This window comes from Xenopus laevis, chromosome 5L (genome assembly GCF_017654675.1).
Source record: "Xenopus laevis strain J_2021 chromosome 5L, Xenopus_laevis_v10.1, whole genome shotgun sequence".
In the NCBI taxonomy this organism is placed as follows: Eukaryota; Metazoa; Chordata; class Amphibia; order Anura; family Pipidae; genus Xenopus; species Xenopus laevis.
The window spans coordinates 157448627-157468068 of NC_054379.1; the positions used below are offsets into that span (position 1 = coordinate 157448627).

Below are 19442 nucleotides of genomic sequence, written 5' to 3' on the forward strand. Positions count from 1 at the left end.
GACATTTGAGTTTTTTTCAGAGAAAAATACGCAAATCGAGTATTTCTAATTCGAACCAAGTTTTCGGGTCGATTCAATTTGTCCGAGCTGAGAAAATTCAATTTTATTAATACATTTTGATGATTATTATGGGAGTTCATGGGAGTTTTAAAAAATTCACATGAAGTCGAAATTCAACCCTTGATAAATGTGCCTCTAAAATTTGACCTTTAATGAATGGGATTCCCCATGTACAGTATAAATAAAAAATGATTGTTTTTTTTTTGCTATAAACTTTTTAACATAATATGAAATGTTCCTAAAGTTAAGATAATTTGTTAATTTTCGGGGGGATGCATCCTAAACTATGGATAGGGGAAAACTAAAGCTTCCCCGGTGCATACAAAAATACAACTGTAGGCATGGGTAGCAGGAGCTAGGACCCAGGGGACCATGTCCCTGCTCAGGTAGGTCTGAGTTTCCTTCAGTTTCCCAAGGCTCAGAGTGACTGCTCCATTCATTGCTTGTGAAGGAAGGGTATTGAATGCTGCTCCTGCCCAGAGCAATGGAACGAGCCCTGTGTGTGAGCCTGCAGTGTCTTACTGGGACAAAAAGTTTGCTTTGAGCAAGTGGAAGAGGAGTCGAAGGACTGGCACTAAGGATGGAATTCCATGGATTTGCTCATGTTTCTCGCTGTGCACTGGGAATCATTTACATTGCTGCTTTAGGCAACCTGGCAGCGAGCTCGTCTGAGTTTTCAGGTAAGAGACAAAGCTGTGTTGGGTTTCAGAGCACATCAGGACTTGCACCTTCTCCCCACGCACCCCGTCCCATGCATGGAGCACATCTGTGCCTTACAGCAATGCCTGCAGCCCTCATATACTTCTGTGTTATTTCATATCAAATTCATGGCTTGCTACTAGTACCGATTACGGATCATAATAAGGTGATATTTTGATTTAAAGCTTCTCATCTGCTCTAGCCTGCAGGGTAATGGCACTTGGGGAGTTTCGGTGACTTTATTCGTTGCTAAAAACAGAGTCAAAACAATCAAGTTCTCACATTTTTATTTGATTGACATAAGCTGCAATGGGTGCGATGGCAAACATTCCGACACCTCGGTTTTGGAGAGAGAGGGAAAAAATGCAAAGCAACCGAAACCGCTCATGTTGCCACTGCCCTAAGGGCTTTCGTTCATGATTGACATATGCAGTGCATTCTGGTAGTGTTTGTTCAGTGACTATCAGCTGGTTAATTTCGGAGGGGGGTGACCAGAATGCTGTCAGATTCAACAGGTACCTATGCTGGATGAGCACAGATGCAGCGTTGCTTTAGTTTTGTGCATCTGGCACAGATAAATATAGTTGGTTGAAGCATTCTGATCTCCATTATCCCTATTTCTAGCTGACAGTTAGTGATCGATACCTGACGCACCAGTTAGCAGCAGGGATTGGCACCTGTAGATACATAACGTTAAACTGTATGGACCAGGTAGAGAGGGCATCAGATGCCAATAGAAATTGTACTTTATACACATACTCAGAAGTGCTTACTGGCTGACAATTAATAAAGAAGTTTGTATGGCTCATTTACAACGGTCCTTTTTGCAAGTCCAGGAGCACTAAGGGGCAATAATGCCCCTTAACATTCTGCGCCTGCAGTGGACGGAAAATCTGACATGAAAAAGCAGTAGATTTAGGGCAGTCCTTTCTTTACCACCATCCATAGGGTGTCTGTTCTGCTATGTGTGGGGCAGGGCACCAATAGCAAAAAACATGGGTTGTGGGTTGTGTCTGGATCTTTTTGGTTTGGTTTGTTTTTGTTCCACTATGCTCCCTGCCTTGTACATAGTAAATTACCCCTATGATATCAGCTGGCTGGAAGAATTATCCCCCAGATACATTGATGATGTTGACCGCGCACATATTAAACAGGCTATGCACTTGGTATTTCATATATATGTGCATGTGCCACTTTTATACTTATTTTATAAAAAAAATAACTCTCATGAACCTTACCCTGACACGTGCTAACTAGAAGTGATGGTAGTTGGTGCTCTGAAACACTTGTAGGATTAAACTACACATCCCTAGATTGGTACATAAGCAATATTAATTTACTTACAGTGTTGCATAGAACACCACAGCTACATTTGACAGTGCAAAAAACAATGCTGAAAGTTCTTCTAGACTAGACATTGATCAAAACATCAAGACTTATGCAGTGTTGCCTTTAATTCCCAGTAGAGAGACATTGATGCATTGCATCCCCAGCATTTTATTGCCCTAATTGTAACCCATGGTGTCATTAGCAAAGACATCTGCCCAACTAGTGACCCTACTTTGATCTCTACTCAAATACAAATAAATTAGCTGTTAAAGTGTCTCCTCCTCCCAGGCTGATTTTTTTTAGTGTATAATTAAAGACTGGAGAGGACTCCCACCAACCTTCATTAGCCAAAACAATCACTCAAAATGCATATTTTTTTGTAAAGTGCCTGCCCTGCCATGTTTTGCAGGCATTAGAGATTAGATGCAACTGCTTCAAGTGGAGCTAAGCATAAGATGTTGGGGGGTTGTGGGACTGAAAGTCAACACCAACTAGAAAACCATTGTTGTTTGGAAATCCCTGCCTTTTGTGCCTACAAAATTATCAGGGGAAAAGCATTAATATTATGTTCCAAAGATGAATTTGTAGGTGTGGACTTAGAACACTGCTTCTCAATTGGTATTAATTGCACAATAAATGTATTTATTGTAGAGATTTAAGTAGATGGATTACCGACACAAGGTGACCAGAGAAGAGAATTAAACACATTCTTTTAAGCTAGGGCCAGGCCATGTATAATTCTTCGCTGGCGGAGAATCAACTGCCCTGCTGCACCCCTAAACTTTCAAGTGCAGACGGATTACGGCACGAAATGCAAAATGTTGCATTTTGCTAAATCTGCCTCGTCTGCCTGCACCCGAGTGGAAACAATACTTCCGGATACAGGCAGACTATCATCAGGGCAGCAGATAATCGGCCTACGGAGAAACACAGGATGAGATCCGCCAACGCATGGCTCTCGCCTTACTCCAAAGTAGTAACCCAGACCATAGTGATGCAAACAGTCAACATATTTGTAACAAACAAGGGAAAGTTGCGCTCAGCACTAATTTTTAAAAACATTAAGCGGGGGTGCAATGAGGCTGTGACCACAAAATTCACATAGACAGCAAACAGATATGATTGGTCAGCTACAGTTGTCATTGGTTATCAACACTCCAGAGTACAATGGTGGTTGTAGTGTTCCTATTATAGGTAGTGATAGAGTTACTTAACGCCATATAGGCTGACTATTTTCTGCATCCACAGGATTGTCCGTAGGTCAGTCCCCATGGATGTAAAGGTGGCCATAGACGTAGAGATCTGCTTGTTTGGTAATGTAACTCTCCCCGATATGCCCACATTGAAATTTGCGATATCGGGCTGATCCAATCGTTGGCCCCAGGGCCCTAACGATTGGATCATTATGCATCTTAAGCGGATGGTCAGATTGCATAAAGGCATAATTAGCTGCAGACACAGTCTGTCTGCAGCTTTTATCGGCCCGTGTATAGGGGCCTTAAGACTTTGTCTGTTGTTCAGATCGCAGATCTTCGCTACTGCAGGCAACTAATCTCCCTGAAATGCATTCCCGCCGGCGACTAAATTTCCCCATGGGCCACCACCCTTAAACACTGTAAACTTTCTAACAACGTGAACAGGAAAAATGTTTTTATATCTAGGATGTTTCTGGGACAGACAAGTGCACAGAGTCTATTAGTGTAAAAAAAGGCTGCAGCTGCAGATTGGAGGCTCCTGATTCACCTTGTTTTTTCCTCAAACTGGGGACCTGCATATTTTTCAGTGTGCCGTGTAATAGACTGACTTACTCTCTCCATTGATCCCTGCCCAGTAACTTCACATTCTTTTACAATAAAGTTAATTTTAAACATAAACTTTGCCCTTTAATACAATAGCCGAGTATTTGTTTAAAGCGGTGTTTGCCTCTGGATGAATTTTTAACAGTGTGGAGCATAATTTATAATCTGTCAAATTGTTTGAATTTTATGTCTGTCTTGTTTGCTCACTATAGGCTCTCCCTTCCATTTTACACATTTCAGTTTTCTTATCTTATTACTACCCTTATGTATGTACAGGTATGGGACCTATTATTCAGACTGTTTGGGATCTGGGGTTTTCAGGACTTTCGGTAATTTGGATCACCATACCATACTACAAAAAAATTATTTAAACATTTAGGGGCCGATTCATCAAGGGTCGAATATCGAGGGTTAATTAACCCTCGATATTCGAGTAGGAACTAAAATCCTTCGAATTCGAATATCGAAGTCGAAGGATTTAGCGCAGATAGTACGATCGTACGATCGAAGGATTATTCCTTCGATCGAACGATTAAATCCTTCTAATCGAACGATTCGAAGGATTTAAATCCAACGATCGAAGGAATATCCTTCGATCAAAAAAACTTAGGAAAGCCTATGGGGACCTTCCCCATAGGCTAACATTGACTTCGGTAGCTTTTAGCTGCCGAACTAGGGGGTCGAATTTTTTTTTTAAAGAGACAGTACTTCGACTATCGAATGGTCGAATAGTCGAACGATTTTTACTTCGAATCCTTCGATAGTCGTAGTCGAAGGTCGAAGTAGCCCATTCGATGGTCGAAGTAGCCCAAAAAAACTTCGAAATTCGAAGCTTTTTACCTTCGAATCCTTCACTCGAAGTTAATGAATCGGCCCCTAAAAAAAACTCAATAGGATTGTTTTGACTCCAATATGGATTACATCTTAGGATCAAGTACAATGTACTGTTTAATTATTATAGAGACAAAATAAATCATTTTTAAAAATGTGAATTAGTTCGTTATAATGAAGTCTGTGGGAGATGTCCATAATTCTGAGCTTTCTGAATAACTAGTTTCCAGATAATGATTTTTTTGGGTGATTTGTTTTGACCTGTCTATAACTAACTTTAAAGTGGGCAGAGTTAGAACCAACATGTAGCCAATCACAAAACTGAACATTCATGGAATTGAGCAAACTGGGGCTCAGTTTGAGTATGTTATCATGTCTAATAGCAAGTGGGAGTCAGTCATAGCATTAGAACATTGATTGAATGGGAGAATTGTAATCTGAGAATTGGAATGTCTATGGGGCATGTTTACTAACAATCTGGAGAGATTTCTGGAGATGTTGCCCATAGCAACCAATCCAATCTTTGCTTTTGTTTTCTAAATTATAGGCAGATGTTTAAATCTAATTGCTGATTGGTTGCCATGGGCAACATCTCCAGAAATCTCTTCAGATATTTATCTCCAATGTTAGTAAATATGCCCCTATGTTTAGTTGTTATTCTCTAAGGGCAGAGACACACGCTCAGATTCGGGGAGATTTAGTCGCCCGCCATAAATCGCCAGTGGGATGGCACTCGGAGTGATTCGTTTTCCAAAGTTGCCTGAAGTTTCCTCGTGAGGCAACTTCAGAAAATGAATGTAAAATCGCCTGCGGGCAGGCCTGGACTGGCAATCTGTGGGTTCTGGCAAATGCCAGAGGGGCTGCTATAAGTTGCCATAGAAAGTCAGTATTTAGTGGGCTGGTGGGGGCTGATTGGGCCTCTGTGTACCTGAATAGGGATGTAGCGAACGTCGGAAAAAATGTTCGCGAACATGTTCGCGAACGTCCAGACAAAAATGCGAACGGTTCGCGAACGTTGCGAACCCCATAGACTTCAATGGGAAGGCGAATTTTAAAAGCTAGAAAAGACATTTCTGGCCAGAAAAATGATTTTAAAGTTGTTTAAAGGGTGCAACGACCTGGACAGTGGCATGCCAGAGGGGGATCAAGGGCAAATATGTTTCTAAAAAATCCATTGTTGACACAGCGCTGCGTTTTGTGCTGTAAAGGGCAGAAATCACACTACGTCACTCAGGTGGTGTTTCTGGAGACGGTATTATTATTGATATTTAGACAGAATGTGAAAAAGCTCATACAGCTAGGTGGCAGTGGTTTGAAGAACAGATGCAGATGAGAGATCAGCAGCAGGACAGACAGCTGCCCAGCCCACAGCAGCTACATACAGAGCACTGCAGTAGAAGGTAGATTACTAGCCAGCAAAGCTACCTAACCTAAAATGTCCCTCAAATCCCTGCAGAGTTCTGTCCCTACAATACAGAGCAGTATCAAGTAGATTACTAGCCAGCAAAGTTACTATCAACTGTCCCTCAAATCACTAACAGCTCTCTCCCTACACTAGCTCTTCCAAGCACACACAGGCAGAATGAAAAAACGCTGCAGGGCTTCAGTTTATATATGGAAGGGGAGTGGTCCAGGGGGTGTGGGGGTGGTCCAGGAGGGAGAGCTTCCTGATTGGCTGCCATGTATCTGCTGGTCTGGGGGAGAAATGGCAAAAAAAAGCGCCAGCTAAGGCGAACCCAAATTGGCGAACGTTGCGTTACGTTCGCGAACATTCGGCGGACGCGAACGGTCGATGTTCGCGCGAACAAGTTCGCCGGCGAACAGTCCGCGACATCCCTATACCTGAAATGCCAGGGTCTATTTTAATTCTCAGTCCGGGCCTGCCTGCGGGAGGCAGTTCGGGAGATTAGTCGCCACGAAGAAGAGGAGCTTTGTCGCTGGGCGACTAACTCCCCGAATCTAAGCGCGTTTACAGCTTAAAATGTGCACTGCCAACAAAATGAACTGCAGCAAGAAATAGTGTGAAAGCCCCTATTTGTTTGTACATTCATGATCTCCGACCTGTCCCATGTTTAAAAGCTTAGGCTGTCGCGAGAAGTATGTGATCCTGGATTTCCAATTTCCTAGTGGCAAAAAGGTCTCAGACCCAAACTGAAGTCTATCTATTGACCGCTACAAAGGATATTATTTGCTCCAAAAGGATCTTATTTGCAAAGAAATTAACAGTCCCCGAGCATCACAACAGCGAGCTTCCCCACAATGACCCGACTGCTTAAGAAGCTTGCAGTGATACCAGATTTGCATTTTTCTTAGAGATTTGTTTCAGTAAAATGGCATTTTGAAAGGGAGCCGAAGTGAGAATAAGAGACATTCTAAAGCCTTTGACTCCCTAGGCCGACACTAACAAGAGATTCTTCCTTGGGATTCGGTTCCCTTTCAGAGCTCATCTATTCACAGTTGGTCTTTAAAAGGTAAAGAAGTCTTGTGTGAGACAATCTAGCTTTTTTTTTTTTTTTTGCTGGGTGCAGATCAATATGGTTTGATAGTGTGGCCAAAAGGAAGATTGTGCAGGAATACATCCAAAACTAAGTGTAATGCTGCCATGCTCACTAAATACTCTATTCAGAGAGTGTGATACCAGTGCCAAAATATTGCTATTCTCGCTGCTTCAGGGGCAAAGCCAGAGAGAGAATTGGGTCCTTCATGTTACAGAATGGCCCTTAAAAGCCGTTGTATCTAACATTTTTCACATTATAGTGTGAAAAATGTAATATGTCCTTTATCCAAGAGCTGCCTCTAAGATCGCACAGCCTTTATTAAGAAATAACTTACCGAGACTCTGCTTGCACTCCTCTTCAGAAAAGGCGATCCATTGTGCGGCGCTTGATTTGTCCTCCCTGCTTTCCTCATAGGAGATAGCCAGAGAGGAGAAATCGAGCAGCGCACGATTAGGGATGCCACCTTTTAAAATAATCTTCACCGGCAGGTGGAGGGGGCGGGGTTAAAAGGGCGGGACTGTGACGCTAAAGGGGGCGGTGCCGTGATGCACTATTGGCTGGCCAGGTCGTGACATCAAAGGGGGCAGAGCCAAACGCGCGCATTTGGCAAGAAGCCCAGGAAAAAAGGTGAGTTTGGAGTAGGCTGGGGGCAGGCCACAGGCTTTTTTTAGGTGTATTACAAATTTACCGGCAGCTACATTGCCGGTAAATTTGTAATACCGGCCCCGGCCTTGGCTGGTGTTTTACCGGATGGCAACACTACGCACGATGGATCGTCGCCTTTTCTGAAGAGGAGCAGAGTTTCTGCTTCTGTACCAGCCCATGGCAACCATAGCCCTTTAGAGTAAAGATCTGTGTCTCCAAAGATGCCCCAGTAGCTCCCCATCTTCTTTTCTGCTGATTCACTGCACATGCTCTGTGCTGCTGTCACTTACTGAGCTTAGGGACCCACTCACAATATACAGTACACATAGAATAGAAATGTCACAATATAAGGCTGATTAGTAATTAATACAGATAATTACTACATGGCAGCACAGAAACCAGTGCAATTAGCATCAGAATTTAATAATCAGCAAACCTGTAGCATCAGCTTATATTACAGACCAATCTCATTTTCTGCTGGATAATTAGTGACGAGCCCTAAGCTTAGCTTCTCAACAGCCAATCAGAGCCCACTGAGCATGTGAGTGTCACAGACACTTTCCAAGATGGTGACAAGATGTGACAAGTTTGAAGCACTTTTAAGGGGAATTTAAAACCCTGGTTTGCTTGGCCTTTAATAGTTTTTCAATGTTATAAACCACCTGTTCCAACCCCCTCTTACCCGTGATTCATATTGTGGGCAGAAGCACTCCCCGTCTCCATCTTGGCAGCTGCTGGAACAGGTACATATGTGTGTGGGCAATATGATGGATTTTTGCCTCCTGCTGGCACAAGTACATATTTGGTGGTAATATTGTACTAACATTGTAGTTTTTTTGGCACAGGTATAGATTCGGGACAATATGAGGGTTTGGCTGCTGCTGGCACAGGTACAGGGGGCAATATGAATGGTAAGGTGGGAAATGGTAATGCAGGACCAGGTGGGGGGCACTGATTGAAGCCCTTGACTAGGGTGCCAAAATACCTTGGCCCGGCCCTCAGTGTAATAACTTCAGAATTTTAAATATGACATTTTTACCCATATAAATTTTTAGGGTTAAGTTCTCCTTTAACTGCCTGCATGATGTTGATGTTTTTGGATGGTTTTGACCGAAAACTTGAGCAATTCGAGTTTTTTTTCCCAAAAACTCGATTAATTCGAGTTTTCGGGTTGTTAGCTCGCTGAATCATTCAAGTTTTTTCATAAATATGAAACCATTCGAGTTGTGAGTTCATTCGAGGTATAATGAACCCCCTAAATAAACCCAATAGGCTGCTTTTGCTTCCAATGAGGATTAATTATATCTTAGTTGGGACCAAGTACAAGCTACTGTTTCATTATTACAGAGAAAAGGGAAAATCTTTTTTTAAAAAAATCTGGATTATTTGGATAAAATGGAGTCTATGGGGGACAGCCTTTAAATATCTTTTCTGGATAACGGGTTTCCGGATAAAGGATCCTATACCTGCATATTTTGAAGGCATTGTATTGGTGCTGTTGTGCAGATTGAGCCCAAACTGAAACAGTTATATAAACAGGACATGGTCTGGAAATAACAGCAGCATCCTAAACAAGAGAATTCATTTGTATGGACTGACAGATCTTAGAAATAATAAATCAGCGCACAATGAGCTGAGAGTTTACATTAAAACTAATGTAAACTGTTTGAATTTGTTTGTTCCCTCTCCTCATTTAGATACTTTCTACTGATGTGAGTCTTTTATAAAATTGCCTTTCATGATCCTTAAGCGGAACGCTGTTATGGCTTCTCTCTCCTGCCTTGTATAGCCTCATGCAGAACATCAAGCAAATACAAAGCAGAGATTGAACATGAGCTTATTAAATATCCAAGTGAAAAGACACACATTTATACTTCTTCGTGCTTTATTCTGTATTTTAAATGCCGCTCAGGATGACAGATGTGTTGATAGGATACAAGTATTTTCTATACTGGACCTAAAGCTATTTCGCCCCTAAGCCTGCTTTGCATTATTGCTGTTGTCTCTGAAGCTGCTTTTATAGCACCTCCCTTAGGCCTCCTATTGTGTTTTTTTATCTCTTTCTGTTTAAAAAAAAAAAGTATGATTCGCTCCACAATTTTTTTTAAAAGCAGTGTAGTCTAATGCAGAATATTGTTGAGTCTTGTGCGAAAGGATTCAGTCTACCGCTTGAGGATGTGGAATGAACATTAAAAGGGTTGTTCACCTTTTAGTTAACTTTTTGTATGATGTAGAGCAGTGGTCCCCAACCAGTAGCTTGTGAGCAATATGTTGCTTTTCAACCCCTTGGATGTTGCTCTCACTGGCCTCAAAGCAGGTGCTTATGTTTAAATTCCGGGCTTGGAAGAAAGTTTTAATTGCATAAAAACAAAGTATAGTACCAAGTAGAGTCTCCTGTAGGCTGCCAGTCCACACAAGGGCTACCAAATAGCCAATCACAGCACTTATTTGGCACCGCATGGGACTTTTTCATGTTTGTGTTGCTCCCCAAATTTATTTACATTTGAATGTGGCTCATTGGTAAAAAAAAAGGTTGAGGACCCCTGATGTAGAGAGTGATATTCTAAGACAATTTGCAATTGGTTTTAATTTTTTTTATTATTTAAGGTTTTTGAATTATGTAGCTTTTTATTCAGCAGTTCTTCATTTTGCATTTTAAGCAATATGGTAGCTAGGGTCCAAATTCCCCTAGCAACCATGCATTGATTTGAATAAGAAACTGGAATGTGAATAGGAGATGCCTGAATAGAAAGAGGAGTAATAAAAAGTAGCAATAACAATACATTTGTAGCCTTACAGAGCGTTTGTTTTCTAGATGGAGTCAGCAGCGTCCATTTAAAGGAGAAACAAACCCCTTATTAAAAAAAACCCTACCCCCACCCCAAATAGACCCCCCTCCCCCCCAGCCTAGCTCATAACTTTTTACTTACCTCTCGGTGCAGATTGAGGGATCAGCGTTCACGGCAGCCATCTTCCTCGTCTTCGGTAATCTGAGAATGAGACCGGTGGAGCGGCGCATGTGCAGTTGGAGCAATTTCCCGGTTTGCGACAACTGTGCATGCATTGAAATTGACGGAAATTGCCGAAGCGTCGGAAGATGCGAAGACACGGAAGATGGCTGCTGTCAACTCCGATCCCTGAATCGGCACCGAGGGGTAAGTAAAAAGTTATGCTATGCTGGGGGGGAGGAGGGAGGGGACTTGAAATTACATAATGTTGTCTATAGCTAAGTTTTTAGGTTGCAGCTAGATGAGGGGAAGGTGGATGATACTATATATGTGTGCCTAAGGGTGTTTGTTGTGATGGACAAAAAAATTCGGCAGGTGGGAATTTGTGGCGAATTTCCGCACTTCATCGCAGGCTAAGAAATTTGTGAAACTGCCGTGAAAATTCACCGGCTTTAAAAAATTTTGGACGTGTGTCAGAAAAGTTGCTTGCGTCAACATTATTCAGACGCCCATTGACTTTAACGCCGGCATCAAAATTCTCCTTTCGCCGTTTCGCCCATCACTGGTGTTTGTACATCATTGTTTTGTCAACAAAGCCTATTTATTGGGCATGCGATTGCTATGTTTAAGCCCAAGCTTTAAACTTCTAAACTGTAAACTAAGCTTCTAAACTGTAATTATTTCCATGTAATTAGACAATTACCCCAGCTCGATCATGGTCTGCACACTGCTTAAATACACAGCTCACTAAATCACTGTCTTTATGCGATGATCCACCATTGAGAAAACAATTCAATGTGTAGTCCATAAAGAATTCTTGAAATATTGTTGTTCAGATACAGACGTGCAGCCCTTCTGTCATGGATTATGTGAATAATGTGCCTGTAAGGTATGCTGTCATACACCCTTTCTTTGCATAAAGAGGACCGTGTCTGCACACGTTGGAGCTCGGAGCATTACGTCTTCTTCTTCACAACGGTTTCTTGCTCAAAGGCTTCATTTACAGTTGATGCACATTATATAAATCATGTTATCGGCATATCTTCAGTAGTGGATTGGAACAACAATGGCTGGGAAGGTTTCCAGTGCTCAGAAATGTCATCCAGGCCGAAATGGGTCACAACTGAGAATTTGACTTGTAAAGTTTCTTCTCCACCACAGGAATCTGCAACTAAATTGGCTTTTGAAATTCTCTGACATTACACAGTAAAAGGATACAGGTACTAGACCTAACAATTTCTATATGCAGACAAACACTTCACCAGAATTTATTCACAGTTACAATTGGATATTATTACTAGCGATGCACCGAAACCACTATTTGGGATTCAACTGAATCCCCGAATCCTTTAAGGAAGATTTATTTGCCCATGCAAATTAGGAACGGGAAGGGAAAACGTGGAAAAAACATTTTTACTTCCTTGTTTTGTGACAAAAAGTTATGTGATTTCCCTTCCCTCCTCTAATTTGCATATGGAAATAAGGACTTGGATTCGGTTCTCCAGGTATGAGGATTTGCCCGAATCCTGCTGAAAAAGGCCAAATCCTGCCCAAATCCTGGATTCGGTGCATCCCTAATTATTAGGAGACAATAGGGGGAGGACCTTGTTCCAAAGACCTTATACTCTAAAGGTGGCCATAGATGCACCGAAAATTTTGTACAAAACTAATTTTTAGATGATATTCGGTGTGTGTATGGTTGGAGACGAGACGACAAATGTCAGCAGAAGACTTTGATATCGGTCGGCTTGTCGATCGGGGCTGGCTGGAAAATTATAATCAGGAACTTTTGAAGGCACCCGAACATGGGCCATTGTTAGTGCTGAATCGTCGTGAAAGTTTTTATGCTCACTGCGGGGAAATTTTGGGGACTACAACTGCATGTGACCACTTGTCTTTTATTTGAAATTATTGGATCCAGTGCAGAGATTCCGTCTGTCCTGTGCATGCTCTGATCACTTGGATAAGTTGCTGATGGCTAACTTGTGGATTTTAGGTTTATGTTTAAATATAAATTACCAAGCAGTTCAGATACACCTACTGTATATTAGAATATGTCATATAATTTACCTAGTATTGGAGATATATTGTAGTGGCCCATATTATATTTTACAGACTCTAACGGGAAACAGGTGGGGCTAAAAAAATATGCCTGTTATTTCATTTGGTTGGTCTTCTTTAAGCAGGCATGTATTTAGGGAGCCATATTGTTCTGCTGGGTTTGCTGTTGGCTGTGCATCCAGCGATTTCCTGGGACTGGAGGGATATATATATATATATATATATATATATAATGTATATCAGTTGGCATCTTAAGACAAAATTTTACTGAACAGAAATAAGGATTGTTAATCTTAATGGAGTCATATGCAAAGAACCAGATATAGAATAATAATGAATTGTGGACTTTGGCGCCTCCAATGTATGAGAATGTAGAATCTTATGTAAAATCAATAACCGCTGTCTCTTCTGCACTCCTGCCCTCAGAAACAAGACAGGACCCTGACTGGGTGACTTGAGTACCACCCTTGTACACATAGTCTCATGGTCTCTTGTTCTCCCAAGCCAGTTGACCTGCATTGTTAGGACTTCTAAACAGATGACCAGTAAACTGAGGATTGTGCTGTCAGTTTGGCCCTTTGATCTCCCAAGAGCAGGAAAGAATCCCTTGTCATGGAAATGCCCATGCTGATATTGTAGAGAGTCACTGTAGAGTAGCCATGGGGATTAATTAACACCATAGAGCATTAAACTAATGCTCCCCATTGGTACACACTTATATATAAAAAAAATGTTCATAAACACTAAAGGGGCAGATTTATCAAGGGTCGAATTTTGAAGTAATGAGAGTTTTTTTGAACTCCCATAACCTCGAAATTTGAATAAAAAAGACCAACAGAAATTTATTTAAAAAAAAAAAATCAAAATTGTATTTTGCAGGTGAATAGGCTGTATTCGGTCACTCGAATCAAAGTAATATCATATTCGATCAAATTCGATTCAAAGTATTTTTTAAAAATAAAAGCTTCGATTTTTCAAAGTCCACCAATTGACTCCAAATAGGTTCTAGGAGGTCCCCCATAGGCTAAAACAGCAATTTTTTTTTTAAAATACTTGGAATCAAATTCGATCTTACTTCGATTCAAAATCTAATACAGCCTATTCACCTGCAAAATACAATTTTGATTTTTTTTAAAGTTATGGAAGTTCAAAAAAACTCCCATTACTTCGAAATTCGACCCTTGATAAATCTGCCCCTTAATGTGCGAACCCGAAGGTGCGTTTTTTGGGGGGTTTTGTTCACTTGACTGCAGTGTTCCGGGAGTACTACTTCATCAAAAGCAAAGCAGCTTCCCGTCTTGAAAATGATTTTTTAACATACAATATTCTGGTGGCTGGTAATGTAAACAGTATTTGAAGCCGTGTTGTATTACAGTTTATTGGCTACCCTAACGGTGGTCAGTGATGTGAAAGATGTCTATTGGGTGTCCTTGGGAGATCTGTCTCATTCGTGAGATTTATAGCGAAACTCCCAGATACCTGACACCCGCTGGTTCCAAATCAGTGACTGGGGACTCTCATTATTTATGATTCACAGGGAACCCGCTGAGCACAGATTGCTTGAAATAAAATAAGATACCCGTGAAATACATTTTGGAAAGTGTCACCAGCTTGGCATTCCTGCTCTGCAGTCTCACAGTTTTGAGATTAAATGAAGTCAGGTCTATAGCTGTTTGTCACTTGCAAAAACAGCACTGCACAAGCAGGATTTATATAGTGAATAAAGTACCCCCTCTTGTAAAATATAAGGATATTATAAGTCACCGAGGTGTTACATGACCATATAAAACACAAAATGCATTTACTGTATACAGGTCATGGAACTCCAAGGTTACTACTAATATCCTCATATTTTCCAACAAGGGGTACTTTATTTATTATAATACATAAGTTTTAGTGGGTCCTGTGACAAACATGACATCACTACTCACCGTTTATAACTGATGACATCACTAGTCACCGTTTATAAGGATATAATTTACAGGATAGTCATGGCTCTTGTGTAATGAAGAGAATTATACTGGGATATCTACACTGTGAGCATATGGCCGCTTATCCCAGTCCCGCAATAGGCATGGATGCCACTTCAAATTGGGCATAGCCATTGGTCCATTGTCAGAAAGAGTTCATCAATAGGGAGCAGAGAGTTTGAAGTTTACAAATGTTTCTCTTTAACAGTTGAGACTGTATTAATGGAGTCCAAATTGCTACTAATAATAGAACATAAATCAGTATACGACATAAATCATAGATAGTCTTGGTTTGTCTATATGTCAATAGTTGTGCTGTTTCCTTGTGTACAGTATATTAGCACACAATAAAAATAACACACCCCCTTGTCATAGAGTGAAGATATGAGCCACAAGGAGTTACATGTAGTGACGGACGGATTTCTCACGTTTCGCTTTGCCGAAAAATTTGCGAATTTCCAGTGAAATTCCACAAAAGGTGAAAAATTCGCAAAACGTGAAAATTGATGCCTGCATCAATTTTGACGCTGGCATTAAAGTCAATGTGCATCTTAATAGAGACGACGCACAACGGTTTTGACGCGAGCAACGTTTCTGATGTGCATCCAAAAGTTTTTGATGCTGGCGGATTTTCACAAATTTAGTCGTCGTCGGTGAATAGCCGAAATTCACCGCCAATTCGCACCTGGCGAATTTATTCACCCATCACTAGTTACATGTTCATTTATAATAGGTGATGAAAATGCAAGGTTAATTCCTATATCCTCATATATGTATTAAATAGCCCACATTATTATTATGCATTCTAGTGACACTAGTGACATCGCTAAGCTTCATTTATAAGGACATATTTTACAGGTTATTCGTGGCTCTTTTAGGATCAGTGTTTTAAACTTTGCTCTAGGTGGATGCCAGTGGTTTCAGACGGCCTTCCCTTAATTCAGAGCTTTCTGGATAATGGGTTTTTCTGGATAACAGTATACAAAATGTTGTTTTATTGGTCAGCATGATACTGTTTCAACAGCCTTCCGATTTATAACATGCAGTAAGCGTTTATGCACATAAGAATTTAGCCTAAAATCTTACCATAAAAGGTCTTCAAATTGGTTCCTATCCACACTTTTGTCCAGTTTTACTGTTTAGTAGCCTATTCTATAAGATGTAAGATATTTGGGCGTTTTTATTTCAAGTTGTTCAAGAGTAGCAGGTTGGACAGATTTTTCTACTGTGATTGGGCCTAGGGTTGCCACCTTTTATAAATTTTTTTACCGGCTGCTGGGGGCAGGGCCTCAAAAGGGGTGGGACATGATGTCAAAAGGGGCGGGGCGTGACATCAAATGGGGCGGAGCCACGGAACGGAGACCCGCGGACACTAGAAGAGGAAAAAAAGGTAAATTGCAGGGGATTGGGGGCAGGCCGAGGGCTCCTTTTGATCGTATTACAAATTTACTGGCAGCTACATTGCCGGTAAATTTGTAATACCGGCCCCGGCAGGTATTTTACCGGCTAGGCCGGTAAAATACCGGCCGGGTGGCAACCCTAAACGGCCCCTAGTCGACAGCTTATTGGCCCATGTGTGGGGCCATCCGACGGGTTTCACCGATCGATATCTGGTTGAAAGTTGGCCAGATTCCGATTGGGCAGGTTAAAAAATCCAGTTGGATTGCGGCTGCATCTGTGCGTCTATGTGGTCCTTCGATTCGACTGCCAGTATCAGATCCATTATGATCTGATAGTTGGGCCCTATGGCCCACGGTCGGATCAGCTCGATATCGCCCACTTTAATGTGGATATCGGGGAGAATCCACTCGTTTGGCGACATCACCAAACAAGCGGATCTCTACGTCTATGGCCACCTTTAGGGTCCTCTTTTCTCTACCAAGAACCCCGGGAATGTGAATTTTACTATTTCTGTTCCTTGGTCCTACCCTACCCCATGGAGCCATGCAGAATCTTAGGGAGTGGTGGGGATGGGACATGAAAGTCTTTTCCTGTTTTTGTAAGTTAGCATTTCCTCATCTCATGCAGAGCAGGCGTGTTTGTACACTAATCGGTGGCTTTGTTTGTCAGGTCTGTGCTAATTAGTTTTCTCTGTTTATCTGAGCTGATATGAGCTTGCCCTATAATACGTGTAGGTAAACCTATTCAGCTTGTCATAAAGATAATTTGTTTAACAAGTCAATTCACAGGCCTATCAAGGACATCTGTATGCTAACAGATACTGAATGGACCTTCAGTAGGCTTCAGTACATAGGTGTGAGCTGGTAATAAGCTTGATAAGGAGCAGAAGGAGGTTGGTTTCAAACAGTAACATCAAAAACATTACCTTTTACCCTCTCCATGCTAGTAGATTTCTGCTGAATGTAATTGCAAGTTGCTTGGAAACTCGTGATCCTGTACTAGAAAAATATTTTATTATTAATTAGGATAGTTATTTCCTACTCTGATGGCAATAGACTGGAGGAAGACTAGACCCTAACCATACCTCAATAAACCGTATCTGTGGACAGGGGAATAGTGTTTTATGATTCCAAATTATGTCCCAGTAAATTTGACAGGACCTGCAAGAGTTTGAGGAAAGCAAAATAAGTGGAAAATACTATTTGGAGATATAGGCAACTTCTGTGAGTGAAGGCAACCACAGATTGGTCTACTTTGAGGTTATATATTGATCTGCCTGTGGTTGACACCTTAAGAAATCGTTTGTTTTTGCTGTCTATGTGGATGGGCAAATAGAGTTCATCCACTTTTGCAAATGGCCTGAACAAGAAGATCTAAATGGAAGTTGAAGGGCACTGCAGCCACTCCCAGTTCAAGATCTTCTAATACACATATTGAAGTATCATATGTGGTGTAATGGGACCTAAAACTGCTTGTATAACCGGGCTTCCGTACCATCCATTAATACAGTATCAGTAAGGCTAATATTGGGCATATTTCCTGCCATATCAGTGCATGTGTTGCCAATTTAGGGACTGAGTCACTAACCAATAAGAGTTAGCATACTAAGTCAAATAGGCCCATTTATTAAAAGTCGAATTTTAGCGGTATTCAGGATCGGACTGTGCCGGCGGGACACCGGGAAAAAACCCGGTAGGCCCCGGCTCTTTTCGACCCCGCCGGCCCAGACCCACTCCCTGTACTTGCTCTGCTTACCGCGTCGCTCCCGGACACGCCAGAAAAAGGTGCGAAAGCATGGCGGGCAGGGGGATTGTGTTTTGCAGCGGGGGGGGTGTGTGTGTGTTGTGCTGTGGGTAGGACTTTGCGGCTGGGGGGTCGGCGGATAGTGTGGGGGGCCCCTGAGGATGCGGCCCGGTGGGCCCTGGGCCCCCCAGTCTGACGCTGGCAGTATTAGAGCTTTTTGTCAGACATTTATCAAAAGATCTGAACTGAAAAAACTTTAGTGGGGAAAAGTCGCAGAAAGATGTGAAAACCACAACTTTTTCGACTTGTCGCACAAAAGCCAGCACCGTAAACACCCAAAAACCACGAAGCAAAGCAAGATCTTCCAGTTGTAAAAGGGACATCTGTCATTGACTTCCACTTGATTTCGACAGGTTTTAACTGGTGTATTTTCAGATTCTGAATTGTCCCAGTTTTATCGCATAATAAATCCCTGGAAAGTCACTCTTTTTTTCCTGCAACTTTTTCAGGTTTTTTTGGCGTCGTAAAGCCTGACCTGAAAAGATTGTGGTTTAGAAAATCGGCCCCATAAAGTAGAGTGTATACTTTCCTTGTAAATTTGCCCTTTAGTATTTGCCATGCAATTTTGCTGAATTATATCTGTTTTGATACAAGATGAGCTGCTGTATTTCACTTTTTATTCATTCCCAACTCTCACCTTAAGTCTTCTTCCTTTAGGAATATGACTGGTCCATTTGTCCGTTTCAATGCATGTTCAGATACTCATAAAATGCACGCGCTCTAGATTCCTGCAAGTCTCTCTGCATGTTTTTTCATGCCATACATTCATGTAGCAATAGCCTGATGTGTGATAGAATCTTCTTAATCTAGAGCTATATTATGCAGCTCAGAGCAGGAATTGGGATTTAAAATGTTTTTAGTTAAACCTTTTAGCGTGAAATCTACAAAATACAGGAAGGCCATCTTGTATTTAAGCCATTTTAAGAAGATTATTGTTAATTTTTTTTCTAATGTTTAATTTGTCATTTCTATGTTTTCCACGAATTTCAAAAAAATTTGTAATTTTCTAATTTCTACGTTCTAAAAATGTGATATTTGTTAAGTATAAAAACCATGAAAACCACTAACATAAGATGAGCTACTTCACCAGGTAAGAGTTGTTGAGGTCCTATAGAAGTATATAGAGTTCAGCCTAATTTTCCGTTCATACTTTTAATTTTGTAATTAATCTCAGAAATTCGTAGCTTTAAGGTAGAGACTAGTGATGGGCGAATTTATTCGCCAGGTGCGAATTCGCGGCAAATTTGTGCGATTTGCCACCAGCGAATAAATTCGCAAACCCCTGCGAAAATGCGCCGTCAAAAATGGGCGCCGGCGTCAAACAAAACCGTTTCGCGAATTTTTCGTCTTTTCGCAAATTTTCCGCCCATCACTAGTAGAGACACACGGTCAGATTCG

General features: G+C 41.4%; 1 protein-coding gene across 2 annotated transcripts in view; it reads left to right on the forward strand.

Annotated features, from left to right (window-relative positions):
- The first annotated feature begins 507 nt into the window (after nucleotides 1-507).
- The window catches only part of eva1a.L (eva-1 homolog A L homeolog), a 207474-nt gene continuing 188539 nt past the window's right edge, over nucleotides 508-19442 (forward strand). The window contains exon 1 of one of the 2 annotated variants that reach the window (XM_018264056.2): nucleotides 508-740. In XM_018264056.2, the coding sequence (XP_018119545.1) occupies nucleotides 641-740 (100 nt within the window). In that variant the 5' untranslated portion in view covers nucleotides 508-640. The remainder of the gene's footprint in view (nucleotides 741-19442) is intronic. The other variant, XM_041563581.1, reaches the window with a different exon arrangement.